Genomic DNA, 22233 nt, shown 5'->3' on the forward strand with positions numbered 1-22233 from the left:
TAGCTAAGTTAGCTTTAGCCTAGAAGGCCTTTTTAACTATAAGCTAAGCATCTTAGATTATAGGCTATAAATAGATTAAAATAAGATAACTGGAGGTTTAATAGGGAGTTACTAAAGGAACTATAGAGGAGAGAATATTAACCTATTTAGCCTAAAAGGCCTAAGCAGAGTTATAAGAGAGAATAACCTTCTTAAGAAGGTCGTTAAGCTTAAGAATAGCATAGCACTAGAAGATAAGAAGCTACTAAGGGTTTACTAGTAGTTCTAAAGGTAACTAGTTTAAGAAGAGGAATAACTTATATTAATATAAAGCTTACTATTTATACTAATATAGCGCTTATATTTAGTTAAAGTAGCTAAAATGAAGAAAAATTAGTAAGACTACAAAGGAAAAAAAGAGGACTACTAGAAGGTTATTAAAAGGGAAGAGTACCACTTACTAATAGTCTTAATACAGCATATAACCTTAAGGAGGTAGCTAAAAGTATCTAACTTAAAGGTACTCTATACTATAGTATAGTAGTAATAAAAAGGGCAGTAGAAGTAGTTAATATTAAGGTCCTCTACCTTATCTTTATTATTATTATTATTATTATTATTAGAGGAGATAGAGAGGTTCACTAAGAAAAGGCTAAGGGGAGGGGTGGGGGGGGGGGGGGGGGGTGGGGGGGTATATTAATAATAGTAGTAGTAGTGGTAGTAGTAGTAGTAGCTATAGTAGCTTCTTAGCCTTAAGTTCTAGCTATAATAGAGATAAAGGTAGAAGTAAACAGAAGGTAAGTAGAGGTCTAATAGGGAAACAAAAAGATATATGAAAAAAAAAAGAAAAAGATAGCGTGTAAGCAAAAGAAATAACATAAGGTTAAAAAGAGAAGAAAAAGAAGAAGTTTTTAAAAGCAAAAAATTAAAAAGATAACTACTAGAAAAGTAGTTCTATATAAGCTTATAACTAATAATTTTTAATAATTTAACTATATAATTATATTATTTAACCTTATAAATAAATAATACTTAAAATATCACTTAGAAGGTATTAATACCTTAATAATAATATAAAAAAGCAAATAATCTAATTATTTTTAGAGTTTTCATAACTATACTAGCAGTATAAACCTATAAGTAGATAGTATAAACCTAAAAGGTAAGTAGTATAAACTTAATATAACTACCTTATTAATATAAATTAAGTAGATACTAACTTAAGTAATATATATTGTATACCTATAGCAGCTTAAAGCTATATATTTTAACTACCTTAATAAGTAAAAAGAGAAAGTAGTTATAGTAAAAAAAAGAGAACTACTAAGATAGAAGGACAAAAAGGAAGTAATAAAACACCTCAAAGTAACTAGAGGATAAATAATAGGCTAAAAAAAGACTTTAGTTTAAAGCATAAATAGGAAACCTATAAGAAGGGACCTCTAAGTAATATAGAGAAAGAAGTATAAAGAAATATCTAAAAAGGTGCTCTTAATCACTTAGCTATCTATAAATAAAGAGAAGTAGCTTTAAAAATAACTACTTAGCCTCTAAATAAAGTAGAGGCCTAAAACATACTAGCTTAAGAAAAACTAACTAGAGAGATAGTTATCTTAATAAGGTATTATAACTAATTTAAATCCCCTAAGCTTAAACCTTTTATACTAATCCCTAATAGGACTACTAAAGGTACTCTAAGTAGACTATAGATAGGTAGGAAGTCTAGGGACTAAACTCTAGGGGAGAGGGATCATATCACGTATAAGAGCAAGAGAACTAATAAGGCACTAAGGGTGCACTAAGTAGACTACTATAGATCAGATTATAGTTATCCCTAATAAAGATTTAAAAGTCCTCTCGTATAAATCCTTAGTAAGATAGGTTTAGATAAAAGTTATAACCTATACCTAAGGGGTAATCAGCAACTCTAGCACTCTACGCGGAACCTAACCTAACAGCCGTACGCCATATGCGCCCTGAACCTCTCCTGCCACGAGGTCGTCAACACTACCATGGAGCCAGCGGCGGAATGCAATTCCGCCTCAGTATTCCCACGGAAAATTTAAGAAATGCTGCATGAGTCCAAGCCTTGACATTCGGGCTTGGACCTGGGGGATCAGCGAAGCGAGACCGCTAGTGAGCAACAGTCGCTCCGTCCGTCTCAGTTGTGATGGGTTGCACTTCTTCGTAGGCCTCCGCAATTTGGGCCCTGGGTGAACGGGTCGATGCTAAGCACTGACCGGGACCATAGGGCTGGTGTAGATCATCCGTTCTTGATGCGGATGAGCTTTCTGTCAACACGGAATTGCCTGGCAGACAATGAAGCTCATCGTGGGGCCATCTTGATGTCAATGAAATATTGCCCAAGGGCGTTTGTCATTTCGTTGTATGACTCTGTCAGTCGTGTCATTTTGGCATTCCATCACAAATGCCGAAGTCTTCAATGGGTTCTAGCTTCTATGTTAGGTCTGAAACTAGCAGCCCCTCGCCTGATCAACCAGAAGGATGGGCAGTGGCTGGCCTCGCGAGGCATTCGGAGCATCCGCTAGCACGGTAGCGCCGCATGCGTCCAGAGCTAGGGAGAGTCCGGCAGCCTGGAAACGCGCTCTTGCCTTTGTGCAGCCATGTCGCGTGGGAGGAGCGGGAAAGGCTTACCACATAGAATTAAGAGGCTTTTCGTCGATGAAGAATTTCGCGGCGCCACATACGCTCGGGATCGAATGCTGCGTGTCGTGTGTTCAGGGGGTGCGATGCGATGTTCTGTTTATATCGGACGTGTGCTCCCGCTCTCCTTTGCGGGAGAGCGCGGATGCCGTAAACTTGCTACGCCAACGAAGGCCAACTTGTTGCCAAAGAGTTCCGCAACGACAAGCTCTCCAACATGAGGATTCCCCCGATCAGTGTCATCTTGGCTTGGCCACGACCGAACTACACGAATCCAGAGACGAAAGGGCCAGGGCTGATGATCATTGAGTTGGTGTTCTTGCTCATGGCATTGACATGTTTGGGATTGCGGATGTACGTCAGACTTGTCATGATCCGCAAGACTTGGTGGGACGATTGGCTTATGGTGGGAGCCATGGTAAGCTCATACATCTCGAACAACATGCAAAGTTGCACCATGGCTAATCATGTGGGATTACAGGTTTTCTGCATCGGCGTGACGATCTGCGTTATCCTCGGTTCGATGCCCTTTTTAGAATGATCAGGAACTACCTAGTGCTAATGTCTATGGATTAGCAACGGAGTTGTACGGTTGGAATCTACACGTGTGGGACGTGCCATTGTCTGAAATCAGGCAAAGTCGTCAGGTAAGGATTGTCAGCGTACGACGAGACTCCGATCTCACTGACGCAAATACAACAGATATCGATGGCGGCGCAGACGCTATTTCTGTTTGCCTCCGGCCTCTCCAAGCTCTCGATTCTCTGCAGCTACCTTAGGATTGCCGCCCCCGGCACCTGGTTCTCCCGCCTCACCTGGGTCACGGGCATCCTCGTTTTCCTCTTGACGTGGATCTTTATGATCGTCTTATGGACTCAGTGCGCGTAAGTCACCCGACTTGAATAACCGCGCTCCATCTAGAAGTTTCGAATGCTGATCTTGAGGCCTGATGCAGACCGATCTGGCACTATTGGACCCTCTTTGCCGATTGGGGCAACTGCATCCCAGAGTGGCCCCCGCTGGCCGGCCAAGGCATCACGACCGTCATGACCGACATCGCCGTCTACCTCCTTCCAATGCCTACACTGTTCAGACTCCAGATGCCGATGATACAGCGCATCAGCTTGGCGGCGCTTTTCGGTCTTGGGCTGTTGGTGGTCATCGCGGGCATCATGCGCACATACTGGGTGCTGTACGTCGAGATCACGTACGTCGAGGACCCGAGCTACGACCTCACGTGGGACTCTTATAATATCTGGATCTGGACAGCTCTCGAGGCCAATTTCGCCATCATTTGCGGCTGTGCACCTGCGATCCGACGACTGTTCACCAAAGGCGGAAATCAGAGTCAGTTCAAGGTTGGCAGTTCCGTACAGACAATTGGCTCCTCGGGGATGAAGAGAAAGTGGGGTAAAGGGGGCTCAGGAAACGATTTGGAAGGACATGGTCTCTCAGCTTTCGAGTCGAGAGCGGATAATAATAATGATGTTTCTGTGACGGAGCTGGTACATCTGGAGGGGGAGGATAAGAAGACATAAGTCATTTACCGTTTAGTAGCCAGTAAACCAACAGGTTATGGTAGTTGTATTCTGTTCGCAGTGGAAGTACTTGCACCTCATCTGTTATTCTCTCCGTGTCCTTGTCAATAATGCTCATAATCCATCTAAAGGTCGTTATTGTTTCTTCAACTCTAGCATGCTGGACCTGGCCCTGCTCAACGCCACTCCCACTATAAAGTGTGAACATCTTGTCAAGCCATCAACAATTCAGATGAGTTTCTCTCAAAGGGCTTTGCCGTTAAGATATACGGAAGGCGCGCCAGGAATGTCGAACATCTCCCGTAAGTCGTGAAGAGCCTTCTGTTGTGTCGGTCGATGGCCATGAACTACGCAATCTGTAAGTTCGATTCGTCTCAGCTGTCGAAATTGTCCCTGCCTAACTGAATCGGCAATTTCTCTCAGACCAATCTGGACAAGTTCCTGGAGAAGGAACTCGCCGACGCGACTAATCTCCAAAGTCTCAAGGCGTTGCGGGATCATCTTGCCGATGTTGTTCATAATAAGATGGTTCTGGTTACCAGTTCGAGAGGTAAAGCTGTGCGTATCAATGCTCAGGTTTCGAATTTCAGAAAAGTCCTGCAAAGAAGTGATTGTTTCGCTGTCGTCCCAGTCAAAGAGAAACTCAGTGCTGTGCAAGTCGATTTTGAGGGTGCGTAGCTGGCGATGGAGGTTCGGTAGTTCTTCCTTGGCTGTGTCGCTGGCCTGGCTAGCTGCAAGATCGTACTCGTTCCTGAGGAGATTGCAAAGCATCTGCGGTCCAAGGAGACGTTCCCTGGAGGGTTCGGTACCCGATGGTACTCCGCGATACTCAAAATGTGTAATGTTTGGCGTCGCCGTGAGAACTTCTGTCATGCTGCTCAAGTCCATCGAGCAATTGTTGAGTTTCAGGCTCCGAAGGTTCACAAGCTGACACTGCGACGGAACTGTATAGGACATTGAGTTGTATATCTCCAAGGTACAGAGTCTAGGGGCACCTTCAAGGACAATTTGGTGAGCTTTGCATTTTCGTGCTTTAGTGGACCGCATCTGGATTTTGAGGTGTCGAAGATTTGGGAGTAGATTACTACGTCCTGATGGTCGGTTTTCAGTCCATTGTTGCAGTAGGTCAAATTTCCAGTTGTGGCACAAGCTGACATCAAGAGAGGTCAAGGCGGGTAGGTATGTGAGAAACATTTGGCTGATATGTTCCAGGACATGATCGAACTGCATCCCGATACGACACCTGTTCCACCCATCTGGCAAATGCATGCCTAGAGCTCCAGCCAAGCGGTTGATCCAAAGGTCTTTCGTCATATTCTCTTGCACCTTCGACCAGTTGATGTCGTCGCTGCTGCTTTCGTACAAGTTGTGGTGAAGGTCTGCATGGCGCACGAGCTCGGGGCGGGAGCTACCTTCGTAAGGGTCGAGAGTTTTCAGGAAGGTGACAGCCTTTGAGGGGTGATGATTGCGATAGTAGCCCGAGTATAGCATACAGCCTGCCGCATCATGCAACTTGCGACATGTCCGCATCAATCGAGCAAGAGCTATTCGGCATGCGAGAGAGTTGTCGGTCGAGATATCGGCTGAGAGGTTGTACGCATGCTGTTCTGTTTGCAACGGAAGGAGAAGCTGGCGACAAATTTCGACGATAACCTCTGGCGGGCAATCCGTAAAACGCGTCATGTTTGGTTACGAGAGGTCAAAATCCGATCGAAATTTTCGCACAAAGATCATCATGGACATTTTGACTTTATGAATGTTTGTCGGCTGATATGGGCATCTTTCTTCCAAATATAGCCCGACTCCGGTGAACAAAGAAGCAATAATAGCTTCGACAACCAAATGATTCAGCAATACTAAGGTAGCAGGACGTGCTTTCCATTGTTGGAAGACGGCATGCGGTCAATGTTTGTTGTTAAATTGATGACAATCATGGAAGAAATAATCCTTCGCTTTGTGCTAGCAGCACCTGAATAGAGGCCCAGGGAGGCAGCTGGGGCTGACGGTTATGTCTCTCAGGAACGAAACTTGAGACCTTCGTATTAGAAATGATATTTCAATGGTTATGCTGAGACATGGAGATAGGATCAATAGCACGACACACCAAAAAGGAAACCCGTGAGATCGTATTATGTCAACCGTGGTGAGGATTTGAGCCTCACGCGGGGGTCGAACCCGCAACCTTGAGATTAAGAGTCTCACGCTCTACCGATTGAGCTAGCAAGGCGGGTCAGATGGTGATGCGGTGGGTCCTGAAGCCAGGGAATATCATTCGCTAGCGCCAGCTGAGGGCTGGAATCACGCCTGATCTGATTGCGATCTCTCAGATCTACATTCCAGAAACCTGAGGAGTAACATGGAACCTTTCGAAGAACATTATGTAAAGCCCGAATTGGCAGGTGAAATGTGACTGTCAGTTTTTGACTACACCACTCATTAAACATTTGCTGTTGGTGGCTGAGTCTTTCCGTCGAAGTCTGGTGACAAGGTTCATGCAGGGGACTTTCTGTATTGTCATAATGACTCTATCAGCACTGAATAATTTCTCTAGAGAAGAACCAACCTGCATGGTACTTTTCACGAGACCTGATTGGTTCACTTCGAATTGAACTGGCGTTTTGATCTTTCCATCCATCACTCAGCTTTTGAACGAGCGGCCTTCTCTCCTTGGTCCTGTTGCCTAGGATTCGCCTGCCTGGGCAGACAAAACGGAACTGGGGCTATTCCGTGTCCTCGCTTACTAGCTGGCGCAACCATGATAAGAGATAGCAAAGCGAGCAGAAATTGCCAAAGTCTTTGGTAATGTGGCGTTTTGGCCGCCGTGCTTGAACGCAGTCATTTCTCATACCGCGAGTCGTTGGAGGTTAAACAGTTCGTGTTCTCCGTCGAGACGAGCACCAATCGCTGTCAAGGGAAGTCGGGAATATCCCCGCTATCCCTGTCCCGTTGGTAAGCTCTACGTCGTAGGCGAGGAATGATAGGATGATCCGCGTACCAATCAGACGCCAAAGTCAATTTTCGTCAGCAACCATTGATCCACCCGCTGGTTCCCCCTTCATCTAATTGCTGAAGCCCAAAGCCTCGCACAACGAAACTTGGGCAGGCTTTTTCTGTCTACAGCTGACACGTGCCGAAGTCCTGTTTCGACCCAGGGACACCCCGTCTTGCCTCTGGCACAGGCACAACCCGGTGAGCAGCAAGCAAGCTGTATTTTTCGGCAGTGAGAGACGGACTCGCAGAATGCGAGCCTTGTCCGCTTTCATCCCCCCTTGAAGTGTCTCACTTTGCATGCCCCCATTGGCTCGCCGTCAGCGAGCTGAGCTGACATGACAGGGTCTAGAATCCTGACGCTAGTTCCTCTTGTCAATATCCGAGCCCTAACAATTAGGCTCTTTGACAATATGATGATCTGATTTGATGCGCGCTGACCGCCGGGCAAGCAAGGTATTCTACCCCGTGCTGCGCCGAAACAGGAGTCTTCCCCCCTCAAGAGAGAGATGCCACAAACGGCTGTCTGCAGCGGTTTTCCCTCTCGCCGACCACCACCCCCTTGCGCCAACCGGCTCGACTCGACACAGCTCGACGAGGGGGACACTCTTCACCCGCTCTACCGCTCTCAGCAATGAACCCCGGCCCCAACGCCAAGTCGACGGCTGCCCAAAATTAGCGCCATGTTGGATCGGCCACAGAACCAAGGTTGCTGCTGCTCTCAGGTGACATGAGCACGGGATGGCGCGCACAGGGGAGCAGGTTGTTATTTGGTACAGCGACCGGCCCCCAAATTAGCAGCAAAACTGTGACGCAGGGAGCGGAAGTGACACCACCACCACCATCATTTTGCTGCTCTGCTACTGTCTGCTGCTGCTGCTGCTGCTGCTTGCTGCCCACCGTGTGGTTCCTGGCCGTCTGGCGTAAAACTATTGAGCGGCCAATTCCCACAGCCTCCTCGGTCGCTGCGCCTGGTTCGTCCTTTCGGCCCCTCCAAAACTTGAAACACACCTCTTCAAGATCATCAGAGCCTCTCCATAGGCCACCTCGGACTTTTTCTGATTGTCCCTTTTTTGTTTTTCCTTTCTCACACAACCCGCGCCCGCACCTCTTGGTTCCTGGCTATATTCAATTAGGGGTGAACGTGGCCTTGGACTGGAGGGTAAAGGCAAAGGTACCTGAGGGCTAGCTGCGGTTGAGACCGGCCCGTTTTGTACCTTCTTTTCTCTCCTCTCCATGTGCCTGTTCGAGTTGGACAGCGAGCAACAATGACAAGAAAGGGCCAGCCAAAGGTTCGAACCGGCTGTCTGACCTGCAAGTAAGTACCTGCTCTTTCTTCGACTACCCTCGAACTCTCGGCCTTCGACTCGGTTCCGCCCGGCGGCATCTCAATTCCCGGTGCCCCAAAAAGCCCGCATGACGTCGTTTGCCAGACCCGACGGTCTGGAACGGTCCCGCGCCGTGACGGAGAGTCTCCGAGACGAGGTCGCGGAGGCCGGACGGGCGACCGGTTCAAGTTGCCTCTCGGTCACTCGGCCTGATCGGAGAGTCCGGCTCACGTGCTCGGTTACTTCATCCGATTACCAATAAACATTGCCATTCTAATTCGTACGCTTGTCTTCTCGTAGGTCGCGCAAGGTGAAATGCGACGAGGCAAAGCCCGCTTGCCTTCGATGCACCAGCACCGGCCGCAAATGCGATGGCTATGCCGTCGTCGTCCCCAGTAACCGCGCCCTTGCCCGGGCCCGGTCACGGGCGACAAAGTTGAACGCTGCTCTGGCTCAGGCATCGGCTGCGTGGGAGGGCGACATGGACGAGGAGAAGATCATGGAGCACTTCCGACGGAAGATTGCGCCCATGATACCCGGGCATCTGGAGGGAAACCTGTGGACCGACATCATCCCACGCATGAGCAGGACGGAGCCGGCGTTCCGAGAAGCGATGGCTGCCATCTCGACGCTCATGCCTGGCATGCCAGACAACGCCTCTGACGACGGCAATGCACCTGGGGTTCCTGAACCTTACACCCGGCTTTTGGGCATACTCGGGGGAAACACCCGCAAGCAAAAGCCCGGAGTAGACACGCAGGCAATGAGTGGCCAGTCAAGAGCGCCTTTCAACCTAGCAGGTATCGTCGACTCCCCAGCGAGCTCCTCGTCCACCAGTCTACCATCGACAGGCCGCCTCTCGAACACCCCGCTCCCGGATGGAAATAGAGTAGAGACATCTTCAAGCTCGTTTACGCCACCTCAACCCTATAACGACGAGGGCGAATCAGACCCAAAGGAGAATAGCGAGGTCAATGTCACTTTGTGTGGCTGCCTACTCTTCATGTCCGTGGACTTCTTGCGAGAAGGACTGGGGGCGGCGATGGAACAACTTGCCACGGGGATAGAAGTCCTGAATAACGTGGATTATAGCGAGCTATCCCGAATGACCATCGAGGACGTTCTTCCCAAGTTCTATCGATTGAGCATCATCCAGATGTGCTTCTACGACAGACCTTGCTTTCCTAACCTCAACCTAAACCATGGACCCGCATCGAGATACAATCTAGGTCCTTTCGACAAAAGCTTTAGTATATACCGACCGCAGTCCGCGATGGACACCATCATCCTAGACGCCATCAGGTACATCCGCTCAGCAGGCCCCGAATCCTGGACAGATTCACGCCTAAGGGGCCCCGTCATGAGTGACGAACAGACTGCCATGTGCAACGCTTTCGACAAGTGGCATGCCGCCTTCACGGCCTTCATCCGCGAACCACGACTCGGATCCGACCAACCCCTACCACCACACGCCGAGATCATTTGCATGGAGACGGAGATGAAGTACTGGGTCGCCAAAATGTGCATCAGCGTGTGCCGGTTCTCGGACGAGTCCGCGTACGACTCCTTCAAGACCCACTTCAGACGGATCACAAGCCTCGCCCAGGAAATCCTCACCAGGTGTCCAGAGCTTCCGCCAGACTCGTCGCTCTACAGCTTCAACTTTGAGATGAGCTATCTCCCATTGATGGAGTTCGTCATCTCCAAGTGTCGCTGGCTCGACATCCGTTATCAGGCCTGGCTCATTGTCTGCGAACTCGCCACCGGACGCAGAGAGCCCGTCACCCTTGGGAACCTGCACCTTGTTGGGCAGCGAATGATAGAGCAGGAGCACAACGTCAAGATACAGGAGGTAAATCGAGAGAACGCGCCACTGTTCTCGCTGCCGGCCGAGGAGATGCGCGTAAAGGACTATAGCACCGATCAGCGGTTCGCGGATCTAGCAGGACCCGTCGATGGCGACAACTCGACCACAGTGCAAGTACCATACACGCAGCGGTTGATGCTTAGGTGTGGCAGCTATGAGCTCGACGAGCTGGCAAGATGGGTGTCTAGGGGCGCACCCTCACAATAGCATTATTCATCAGTAACGAAACGACTTATGAACAAATAGCCCCTACTCTTTAGCAAACTCAAAAAGCATTAGACTATCTTGAAAAATGACGTGTTATCCTGGATGAGACATCGTCACTTGTTTTTGCAAGGACAGACCAAGTCCGAAGTCTATCCCTCCAGGTTGTGAACCAATTGCGCAAATGCTCTTGCGCAGGTCTACCAGGTCATTCAAAGTGTACGATCGTTACGGAGAAAGACAACTGACAATCGTTAAAGAAGCAATCTCTCGCATATGCATGTAGAATATCGCATCCGCTTCCATCTTTCCATCCCAACCCCACAACACCGACATCATGGCGAAATCACAAAAGCATGCAATCACTGGTGTCGAGGACATCGTGGTCTACAAGGGTGACCTGATTAGTGAGCTGAGAAAGGCACAGCATATCCTGCGGGATATAGTCCGAGACAGCCGTTGCTGTGTCTGCTGGGATGTTCTGCAAAGGACGTATGTCGGACAATGCGGACATAGCATCTGTATGAAGGTACGTGTTTCTCAAGATAATGTTGGGCTCATATGTTGACTGGTCTCTTCTAGTGCGCATCGCCAATGTTCATGGCCATCACTGAGGAAATCCAATTGGCAAAGTGTCCTCTATGCCAAGAAGTCATAACCCACTTTCACCTACCAGGAAGGGGAGGACCTCCCGAAATTACGCATTCGTACACAGTATGTTTTCTATCTTTGAAACAAGTAGTTGCCGATGTCTTGAGAATCCAGCTGATGCTTTCGTACAGATAGATCACATCTACGAGCCTTTGCGTCTGTGGGCGGCGGAAAACATGTCCACAGGGACTGGAGAGCTTATGACAAGCCCAGAGATTATCCCGAGAAGACTGGAGCACAAGGATAGTTACCAAGACGACAAGAACTGCGAGTCCGATGATGATGTTCCGGGAAGACTGGAGCTCGCGGGAAAGTCCCAAGACGACGACAACTGCGAGTCCACTGATGAGACGATGGAACCGTTCCACTGGGCTGCTCTCCTCCTCATTGTTGGTACATTTATATTGCTGTAGCTCAAGAAGAACCATGAAACCCAAACTTAAACAGCTAGACCAGGTGAAAATGGGTTGAAAACCTTAAGGGTGTCATCGAAATATTTGGAAAGCTTTATCACTTTCTCAATGAGGTGGCGAGTGAACCTCTATGGCTGTGGGCATAATCACCTTGATTGCTACTCGATCTTGCTTTTCCCTCACGTTCCACATCGAGCCCAGAGACTTCTTCAAGAGCCATCAATCAAACATAAATTCTAGACTGCGATAAATAGAATTCCATCTTTTCCACTTGCAATCGGCATCATGGCCACAGTCGAGAAATACCTAGTAGGCCTCAAGGCCTCTAATAGTGTCCACGGGCTCTTTGCGGAGCTCGTGGAAGAAAACGACAGGCTCCGCAAGCTACTCGACGAAACGATCGCAAAGACCTCTTGCTACATCTGCCTGGAGGTTCTGCAACCCATGCATACCCCTCAGTGTGGACACAGCATTTGTCTACAGGTAGGTGCATCTAAAAGCCCAATCGGTCCGTCTGTGGCTTACTGGCTGATCGCTCCTAGTGCGCACAAAAGGTTTGCCTTCGATGGTCAGAAGGACCGCATAGAGTATCATGCCCACTATGTCGAAAATGCATTCATTATGAGAGTGATGGGCAGAAGCTCAAGTTAACGTCCACAAGTGCGGTATGCTACAGATGCTAATTAACCTTTTCGGGACGTATAATGAAACCAAGATAGGGTGTAGATAAACGACATTCGCGAACACTTGCGACCATGGTTTGAGGGCGAATCAAGCCGAACTACCGGAGTTGGAACCAGCGTGACGAAAGCTGGCAGTGACGACCTCATATGGCGAGACATCGCGAGGCGCCTGGCAATAAGTCTCTTAATTGTTCTTTGTTGCGTTGCTGCAGCAATCATCGCACTTTTATTTGAAAGTTCAGATATTTCGTCATGAGTTGCCAACACAACCTTTCTCATTGGAAGAACGAAATTACGGGAAATGATCCGAAGTAGACTACGCGCGAAACAAGAGTGCTAAAGCAATTCATGCGAAGTTGGTTGGTGCTAAATATATACAGCGGATCTAGAAGCCAAGTAATGTGGTTTCTGAAAATCAAAAATCTAGACAGTCACAAATTGAATACGATCCTCCTTCTTCTTAAATCTCCCCCTTCAACGCCTTCAATAAGCCATCAGCGGCATGCTCGCCCAAAGCATCCAAATTGCCCATGCCCAGAAGCTCCAACATGCTGATATTGAATCCAAATGTAGCCCTCCACCAGGACCTCATCTCAATAGCGACCAAAGAATCCATGCCCAAGTCAGCCAATGAGGCCGACGTCTGAATCTCATCGTCACTACGCAGCACAAGACTGAATAGCTTCCTACCAATTTCATAGGCCAAAGTCTTCGCGGTATCCGGATCCTTGAGAGCCGCCTCGTCGTGCCGAATCGTCGCCAAAAGCGCCTTCATCGTGTCGCTGCCAGCACCCGCCCCGCCGTCACCGTCGCCGCTGATGTTGCGATAAGCCGCCATCCGCATGTCTTTCTTCCACAGGGCGCGGTTGTTGGGGCTGTTCAGCGGTATCGTGGACGCCAGACCAAGGACGAAGTTTCTGTTTACCGATGAGCTTCGGCACATGATTATTGCCGCGCCGACAGCTTCCAAAAGCTCTGTTTCTTTTATCATGTACGCGCCGGTGGCGAGCATGGCTCTTCGGAGATTCTCATTGTTGGAAATGACACCGATGTCATCGACTGCCCCAACGTCGATGGAGACGACAGGAAGGCCCTTGCTTGAGCGGTACTGAGAAAAGGCATCCAGGAAGGTGTTGGCGGCGGCATAGTTGGCTTGGCCTGGCTGACCGATGACACCTGAGATGGATGAGAATAGAACGAAGAAGTCGAGGCCAATGCCCTCCGTAGCATTGTGCAGGTTCCAAGTTCCCTCGACCTTCGGTGACGCTGCTTGTGTCCACTCATCAAGAGTCATCTTGTCCCATGCTTGGTCTCGCAGAACCATAGACATTTGGAGGATGCCTTTGAGGTTCGGCGCTTGCTTGACTGCCCTTTCAACATCCTCGGCAGAAACGACGCTACCCTTGACCAAGGTAACCTTTCCACCCATGCTTTCCAGTTCCTGAATGAAGTGCCTATCCTCATCATTGCTGCCGGCACTTCGAGAGAGGTATACCAGGTGTCGTGCGTTGTGCTCCACCATCCAGCGGGAGACGGCGCGACCAAGACCTCCCAGACCACCCACCAAGAGATACGAGGCTGACTCGTCGAGTTTGGCAGATGTTCTCCTCGTGACAGTGCTGGTGTCCATGTTGAGAGCGGCATCGGATGAGTTGCGAATGGAGATGACGATTTTCCCCATGTGCAAGCCCTGTTGCATGTAGCGGAAAGCCTCCCTAATCTTGGATGCACTGAAGATCTCAATGGGTCGAATGGGAAGAATGTGGCCGGCCTCGTAGGCCTCAACAACGGACTCCAAAAGCCTGAGAAAAGATTTAGAAAAACATCCGTCAAATCTGATCGCTTGACTTACTCTTTGCAGAGGGCTTGCCTCTTGAAGCAGATCTGGTCGAGATCAACACAGCAGTAAGATCGATTGGCGAGGAAAACATCCATATCAAGCTTTCCACAGCCGAGGAGATCTCTCTTTCCGATCTCTACCATCGTGCCGAACTCAGCAACACATCGCCATGTAGCGTGCAGAAGATCGCCAGAGAGCGAGTTGAGCACCACGTCGATGCCCTTGCCTTGGGTAGCATTGCTGATTCCTTCAACAAAGGAGGTGTCGCGGGAGTTGAAGATCCGGTCTCGAGGCATGTCGAAAGTCTCTGTCAGGTACCTGACCTTCTCGTCATTGCCGACTGTGACATAGATGTCGGCACCAACCATGCGTGCGAGCTGAATGGCAGCGATGCCGACTCCACCGCAGGCGCTGTGAATGAGAAGAGACTAGATCGTGATCAGTAGCCGTTTTGTAAGATGAATAATCAGATGAAAGCACTTACTTGTCCACGCTGAAGCCGTCCGATGTTGAAGAGCGCGTACATAGCGGTGGCGTACACACAAGGCATCGTCGCAGCATCTTCAAGCGACAGATCATCCGGAATCTTCTGACACAGATTCTCGGGAATCGTGACTGAGGTTGAGAAAGACCCGCGGCTGAAAAGGAAAACCCGATCTCCGACTTTAAGATCTTGGACCTCAGGACCAATTGCGGAGACGATGCCGGCTGCTTCAAGCCCGAACCCCTCTTCGGGAATTTCAACGATGCCATTGGCACTGAGGACATCCTATGTTCATGTTAGAGATCGACACAGAGAGAGTGGAAATGAAGTAACTTACTCTGAAGTTGAGCCCGGCAGAGTATGTCTGAACCTCCACTAGATCACGCTCGAGTTTCTGGGCCTCTCGACGGACCCAAGTGAGCGCAGCCAAAATACCCGGCTTCTTGGTTTCCAATACCACGCGGCCGGAGTCATCGGCCACAAGGAGCTCATCCTCCAATGGGAATGGCGCGAAACGCCCAACATGGACGACATTGCCGACGATTGAGTACTCATAGTCGGGATCAAGTTCGTCGTCCTCATTGACACAGTCATTTTGGAACTTCTCAAATACTTCGACGATACGGCCTGTTGAAGCTTCAAAGTTGTCAACCTCGCAAGTGGCGAAGCGAACCGACAGCTCGGATCTCAGAGTACGAGCGGTCCCGAGGACCTGGCTGTATGAAGGGTCTTCGCAAGTCATTTGACACAAAGAAGTAACCCAGAGAAGCCGCGATCCGCTCGTGTTAAGTGTGTCCACAAGCTTCTTGAAAGCGTCGTATCGCTGTTGATCGAGGTTGTTGAAGAAAGGCGAGTGCTGGTCGAGAACAGCAATGACATCTTCACCTGGAGGAACCTCATCTCCCAAAATACGTCGAGTGACCTTGTACCCAGAAGCATCAAGAGTCAAGGCGAGCGAGTCGGACTTGTCGCTCCTCGCAATCTCCAACAGTGTAATGTTGTTGACTGCCGCAGCGACCTCGATGCCCTTGTCGTCGATAGGCTTCACCACCATGAAATTGTTGCGACGCAGCGACTCCTGCTCGGAGTCAGGCAAAATAGCCGATGTACCAAGACCAGCCTTTCTCAGTGCGGACTCCCAGTGCTCAGTGTCTGCATAGGGCTCGTTGACTCGGCCATCCTTCTGAGCGCTCCACCACCATGGAAGGACGCCCAAGATCAGGTTGATCCACTTCGAGCTGGAGAACAGTTCCGTGAGAAGAAGACGGCCGCTGGGGCGAAGCAACTTGCGAACATTGGAAAGCGCATCAGTCAAGGCGGGCGACGCGTGCAGCACATTTGTTGCGATAATGACGTCGTACTGCTCGTCGCCGCCGAAGTTCTGTTCCACCAGATCGCGGCTGATATCAAGTGTCGCAAATTGCATGTTGGGCGTGAGCTTGAACTGTTCCTTGGCTGCGTTCACCATGCCGGATGAGGAGTCGCTGAATGTGTAGCTGGAGTACATTACGCGTCCGTCTTCGAGCGCCAGAGTCTTCAAAATGTCTGCAGTGTGGACACCTGTGTCACCGCCCAGTTCCAGGATCTTCAAATTGGGCTTGCTGTGTGAGATCTGCCTGACCAGGGGGGCAAAATCGAAAGCCAAGTCCCGTAGTGAGTTGACGTGACTGAGGCTGTTGTCCTCAATCAGCAGACCTAGAGGATTGTCCTGGCCTTGGAAGATGGTGGTGATCCGGCTGGCTACTTTGACGATAGCGGAAGCTACTCCAGCAGCCGGGGTATTCTCCAAAGCGAGAGCCTTGTCAGTGATAACCTTCAACAAGTCCTTGCTCTCCGTTCGCAGACCACTTGAGATCTGATCATTCACCCAGTCGAGATACAACTTCAAATGCGGAACCGGAGTTTGGAGGCCTTGAAGCTGTGCTTGAATGTAGTTCAAGCAGGCCCAAGTAATCTCGTCCAGAATAGTCATGTAAGCTGTACGGTTGTCATCCGTCTCAGAACGCTTGACGAGAGTGGCTTCATCTTGAAACTCGACGTGGGGAGTCCATTTGTATCTGGCGGTAGGATGCGTGTCCTTGGCATCCGCAGACGTCTCTTGGCCAGGAAGAGGAGACAGGCAAGCACCTTTCATCTGTAGAACGGTCTCGCCAGCAGAGTCGACACAATCGGCGCGGCCGACGATAGCGCCAACGCCATTAACGCTAGCTGAAGAAGAGATATCAATGTCGGTCTCGGTTCGGTACACCTTGATCTCTTCAATCAGGGTAGGAATCACCATGCCATGCTTCTTGGTGTACCCCTTGGTGGCGGCTAGACTGAGAATCTGAAGACAGGCATCCACGAGGATCGGATGAAGATGGTATCGGGCCATTTTGCTGGGGGACTCAGCACAGAACTTGGGCCGGTAAACCTTCGCTGCCGCAGTCGGGTCAACGGTACCCGTCTTAATGTCTTGCAAAACCTGGAAGTTTGGCCCGTAGCAAAGACCAGCCTGTTGCATCATGTTGTACGCCTTGCGAGACCCAACATTCCGTGCCATATAGGCAACCTCCCCAGCAGCGTTACCGCCATTGCGCTCGAGAGCTTTGACTTGCCCAACGCAATGTTTGGTCCAGGCCAACCCGTTGTGAGACGAGATCGTGAACTCCCACCACTGTGCGTCGAGAGTGTCCGTCAGACGGTGAGGACGCATAGTTGTGATGAGTTCGACGGGCTTATCATCAGTGACAACCAGGGCAGTGCTGACAACAACATGGCGGAGAGCATAGCCATCCTCAACGCCAGTGACCTGTCGTACTGCTTCAGCAGCCATGGCAATGTAGCCCGCAAAGGGGAACACGATGTCCTCGACGATAACGTGGTCGCGGATCCAGGCCGAATGCTCAAGATGAAACACATTTCGCCACGAGGGTTCAATATCGGTGCTCTCGGCAATTCGTACACCTAGGAGCTCATGGTATGGGAACTTCCGGTGACGCCATTCCTTGGACAACCGGGATTCATACCAGTAGCTCTCCTCATGGTCCCAGGCGTACCTTGGTAGGTCGGGGAGATAAGTCGGTGTCTCGTCCCTTAGCATCAATTTCTTGAAGTCTATGCTCACGTTGAGTTGGTGCAGCTTTCCAATCGCGGAGAGGTAGCTTTCAACGCAGTCCTGATTGCGCATCATGGAAGAAATGTACGGATGAGAAGCATTAGTCTTTGCCATGATTTGGCGCAGAGGACCGCCCATGGCGGCATGGGGACCAACTTCCAGGAATGCTGGCCTACCAAGATCCTTGTTGTGGAGAATCTTGGAGACAGACGTCGCGAACAGAACGGGGTTCTCTAGGTTGCTCTGCCAGTACCGCGGACCAAGTGTCTGACCCTCCTCAAGTAGATCGCCGCCGACACTGCTGTAGAAAAGGCAATCTCTGTTGGGGCTTCGGCTTTGAATACCTTTCAAGAGCGCCATGTACTGCTCGCCAACCTCAGCCATGTGGTGGGAGTGGTAGGCCTTGTCCACCTTCAGCAGCCGGGCAAGAACTTCTTGTCCGTTCGGTGGGGACTCCTTGATCTTCTTGACAACTGTTTCAACAGCATCGGTGTCGCCCGAGATGGTGACACTGCTGGGAGAGTTCTCACATGCAACAGTAGCTGTGGTATTCTCAAGGTAAGGCTTGACGTCGTCCCAACCGAGACCAATCGCTGCCATAGCTCCCGCTTTCTTTTGAAGCTTCGCTACGAAGCCGCGGTAGAAAGCCACGATGATAGCATCTCGAGCCGTCAGAGCACCTGCAGCATAGGCGGCAGCTATCTCACCACTAGAGTGGCCAACAACTGCGGCAGGCTTTACGCCGACCAAAGCGAGACTGTCGACCAGGCCAAGCTGGACCGCGGTGCAGAGGGGCTGAGAGACCTCGGCAAGATCAAGGCGACTCCTCTTGCCCTTCTTGAGGAGCTCTTTCTCAATAGAGAATTCTGAACTACCGAGTGCGTCTTGTAGGTAACCATCGAGCCTACGGATAGTCGGGCGGAAAACGGAGTTGTCTTGCTGAAGGAGCTCGCTGCCCATCGCGGGCCACTGAGCTCCCTGACCAGTGAAGACCATCACAATCTTGGGAGCCTGTTGTGGTGCTCTAGATGAAACAGAAGGAGCAATGCTGCCGCCTTTGCTAGCAATTGCGAAGCTTCGGTATGAGTGGTGTTCTCTTCCGTTCGCCAGCGTGTATGCAATCTGGTCGAGCTTCTCCGCGTTGTTTTGGACGAAGGACTGATACGTTTCCGTCATCTTCTTCAGTGATTCTGAGGAGTTGGCGGAGAATAGAAGCAGCTGGGGCTCACTGGTGTCAACCGATGGCTTGGTGGCAGCGATTCCCTGCGACCTTGCTGATTCGAGGATGGCATGAGCGTTGGTTCCACCGATTCCAAAAGAGTTGACACTAGCTCGCTCGTAGCCATCTTCAGGCCACGCAAGAGGCTCAGCAGCAATCTTGATGTTGCGTTCCTCGAACGGGATACTAGGGTTGAGCGGGGTGAACTTGATATTCGGAGGAATCGTTCGGTTCTCGAGAGCCATTACCGTCTTGATGAGCGAAGTCAGACCAGAAGCTCCCTCGGAATGACCAAGATTAGGCTTGACAGAGCCGATATAGACGCCATTCTGTGAACCGCCAAAAACACGAGCCACAGCGCCCGCTTCGATGGGGTCACCAATAGGAGTACCAGTGCCGTGGCACTCGACGAATGTGGTGTCCGAAAAGTCAGTGATACCAGCTCGGGCGTAAGCTTGTCTCATCCTGTACAGATATTGGTCAGCCTTAGAACAAAGTGATACGCGCATTGAACCCAAAGAGTTACTTACAGAGCCTCGTGAGCCTCAGTGCTGGGAAGCGAGATACCATTGGTTCGACCATCAAACTGGAGACAGGTTAGTTCTCGGAATGATCGCATAACAGTATTGAAGCTTACATTCGTGGCAGTTCCCTTGATGACCGCACGTACAGGGTTTCCATCTCTGAGCGCGGCGTCCAGGGGCTTCAGATAGACGGCGCAGACCGCCTCGCCACGGGCGTAGCCATTTGCCTCCGATGAGAAAGTCTTACACGAGCCATCTACAGAGAGGACCCCCTGCTCCGTCATTGCCTGCGTCATACCAGGCGCCAGAATGAGGTTGACACCGCCAACGATGGCAGAGGTGCAATCGCCTCTCTGTATGGCAGACACCGCCTCATGAAGGCCAACGAGAGCAGCAGAACATCCGGTTCGAAGGGTCATGCTAGAAGAATATCAGTAAACCGCCGTGAAGTGTGCACCCTGCCAGCATGAACGCACCTTGGGCCTTTGAGGTCCATCTCATAGGCGACATTGTTGGAAAGCATGAAGTCACCATAGCCGGCAACTCTGTAAAGACCGTGTTGCTGAGTGTCTTTGGCGAACATTTCACACCAATCCTCCCCAAAGCTGCCGACGTAGCATCCAATGAGTTTGCCGCGATAATTGGCCTCGCCAGCATCTTCGATACACTCTCTGGCTACTTCACTCATCTGGCGCTGGTGAGGGTCCTCTCTCTCAGTTGCTCCTCGAACGAAACTGGAGAAGGCCCCATCACTCTTGCTAAGGTCGTAGTCGAGGAAGTAGCCATACTCAGTTTTGACCGTACCAGGTCTGCCCGAGGGATCATAGAATGCATCGACGTTGTAACGGGACTCTGGAACACGAGTTCGCGCATCCCCTTTGGCGAGGAGAAAGTCCCACAACTGCTGAGGCGTGTGCAGGCCACCAGGCAGGCGACACGCCATACCGCAGATGGCAATCGGCTGATCATCGCGGCTGGCGGGAGAGTTGATAGGGCGGTTGATGTTATTGGTCTCATCAACTGCACTGCTGGGAGAGGACCCGAAATGCGGTGCATGGCCGTTCGAGGGCTCAGCTGTGGCGGCTGTACCATGGCCGTCTGCATGATCAGTGCCATCAACACCATGGGCGTGGTTGTCATGACTAGCTGCAGTGGTCCTTTCGGATCCAACCGTGTAGGTTCCATTGATTGCCATGAGAGCCATTGCGAAAGACTTTGAGTATGTACGGGACTTTAACCTGTCGCTGAAAGGGTGATGTGGAGCGTGTGAGAGCGAATGTAGAGGCAGATGCTTCGTGTCTAAGGATAAGTCTTCTGGGTCTTACGACGCACTCCAAACGTCTTATAACTGCTGGAAGCGTATGTGAAATATCATGAACCGAATGCTCGATACAGTTCGGCTTTCTCCGCGATTGCTCCAACATCGTCTATCCGGATCACATCTCCAGTCTGCCGTGATGAACCCGGAACCCTTTTGGTAACCGGTCTATCTTGCGATTCCCCGGCGTGAGACGGTGGAATTCTGCCCGGAATGCGCCTCATATCTCAGACCCGAAGTAAGCAGCATCTTGGCGCAGGCGTCTCCTCTTCAGCTAGGATAGACAACAAGAGAAGTAGAATAGGTACGGTGCAATTTCTCTAGAGACGAGCGCAAACTCCAACAATCGGACCGAGGGGGAAACGGAAACGGAATCCGAAGTGTATTAACCCAAAAGCCCCCAAAGCCTCAGGCGGCGGTGCCGAAGCAACGTGAACGGGAAAAGGGCTGTGAGCAGCGGATCCCGTCACCATCAACAGGTAAAGTCTCCGAGAATTAGGCAACAGATATGGAAGGTCGTTGAAAGGAGAATACTAGAAAATGCTTGGAATTGCAAGGTGTTTCTTCAGAAACTGCGGGTTCCGCGGGCCAGTTACGCGGCCGCTGATAAACATGCTGTGCAAGCGCCAACGTGGGATAGTTTTCTTGGCGGCATGACCGTGAGATGCGCCCAGGCTAAAGGATCATGACGCTCATAATTAGTCAGTCAGCTCGTCACACTCTCAAAGGTACCTAATTGCGCCTTTTTCTTATGCCCAGACTGAAGGATTGCGAGAGCCAGGTTTTATACGCCTCATTGTGCCATCATGAACCAAACTCTCGTATGATGCGAGAGGAGTTTAGCCGGTCTGCGACGGACGGACGAAATACAGCATATTTCGGTTTCATTTTGGTCTCGAAAACGAGTTGCAACGGAGTTTTCAAATAATCTAAGCATGAGATGTACAATTTCCAGCTGTGTAATTTACATCAAGGGGGCTGGGCATGCTTGGCGCGCATTTGATCTGACTGCTGCAACTTCAGATGATCAAGCTTTATCCTCAAAGACACTTGTCTTAACGCCGTTATTTTGGAAAATCCGTGGGGGTTATGTGTGACTAGAAACCAAAGGAGACAGCCTCATGCAAATCTCAGACAAATTGGGCAATGATCATATTCACTCAACAAGGGGCAACTGTAGCTATTTTGGTGCTCACTCAATAGTTGCTAGCGACAGGGCTTAGCGCAGTGGGACAGGTAGGGCGAGAATTGGCTGGGCACATAGCCATCATTACATTACATCTTACTCTGTCGACTCACATACATATGCATCACTCAGCGGTGACGTGTTGGAAGTTGGTCCCATCTCATCGCGAAAAACATGACCCTGTTGGAGCAGCACGGAGAAAAGGGCGGGGCGTCCCGCCATTGGCTTTTCTACAAAAGATCCTAATTGT

General features: G+C 50.3%; 5 protein-coding genes across 5 annotated transcripts; 3 read left to right on the forward strand and 2 right to left on the reverse strand.

Annotated features, from left to right (window-relative positions):
• Positions 1–2860: 2860 nt before the first annotated feature.
• CGGC5_v001746 (Satratoxin biosynthesis SC1 cluster protein 4) lies at positions 2861–4181 on the forward strand (the record flags this gene model as incomplete). The annotated part of the gene is made up of 5 exons (XM_032023869.1): positions 2861–3061; positions 3125–3161; positions 3220–3290; positions 3346–3527; positions 3599–4181. 5 exons carry the CDS (start codon positions 2861–2863, stop codon positions 4179–4181), a joined length of 1074 nt encoding a protein of 357 aa, XP_031879354.1.
• Positions 4182–4424: 243 nt separating this feature from the next.
• CGGC5_v001747 (uncharacterized protein) lies at positions 4425–5069 on the reverse strand (the record flags this gene model as incomplete). The annotated part of the gene is made up of 1 exon (XM_032023870.2): positions 4425–5069. The coding sequence occupies one exon, from the start codon at positions 5067–5069 to the stop codon at positions 4425–4427; it is 645 nt and encodes a 214-aa protein (XP_031879381.2).
• A 3368-nt stretch (positions 5070–8437) lies between these two features.
• Positions 8438–10571, forward strand: atnN-11 (Aspercryptin biosynthesis cluster-specific transcription regulator atnN; the record flags this gene model as incomplete). The annotated part of the gene is made up of 2 exons (XM_032023871.1): positions 8438–8487; positions 8798–10571. 2 exons carry the CDS (start codon positions 8438–8440, stop codon positions 10569–10571), a joined length of 1824 nt encoding a protein of 607 aa, XP_031879380.1.
• A 334-nt stretch (positions 10572–10905) lies between these two features.
• On the forward strand, positions 10906–11632 carry CGGC5_v001749 (uncharacterized protein; the record flags this gene model as incomplete). Its single annotated transcript, XM_032023872.2, has 3 exons — positions 10906–11097; positions 11151–11282; positions 11351–11632. 3 exons carry the CDS (start codon positions 10906–10908, stop codon positions 11630–11632), a joined length of 606 nt encoding a protein of 201 aa, XP_031879379.2.
• Positions 11633–12775: 1143 nt separating this feature from the next.
• On the reverse strand, positions 12776–20683 carry gloL-0 (Highly reducing polyketide synthase gloL; the record flags this gene model as incomplete). The annotated part of the gene is made up of 7 exons (XM_032023873.1): positions 12776–14117; positions 14168–14583; positions 14640–14924; positions 14977–19420; positions 19486–19541; positions 19593–19899; positions 19956–20683. 7 exons carry the CDS (start codon positions 20681–20683, stop codon positions 12776–12778), a joined length of 7578 nt encoding a protein of 2525 aa, XP_031879385.1.
• Positions 20684–22233: the final 1550 nt, after the last annotated feature.

This window comes from Colletotrichum fructicola (genome assembly GCF_000319635.2).
Source record: "Colletotrichum fructicola Nara gc5 chromosome Unknown KSG_Nara_v1_contig01, whole genome shotgun sequence".
Lineage (NCBI taxonomy): Eukaryota > Fungi > Ascomycota > Sordariomycetes > Glomerellales > Glomerellaceae > Colletotrichum > Colletotrichum fructicola.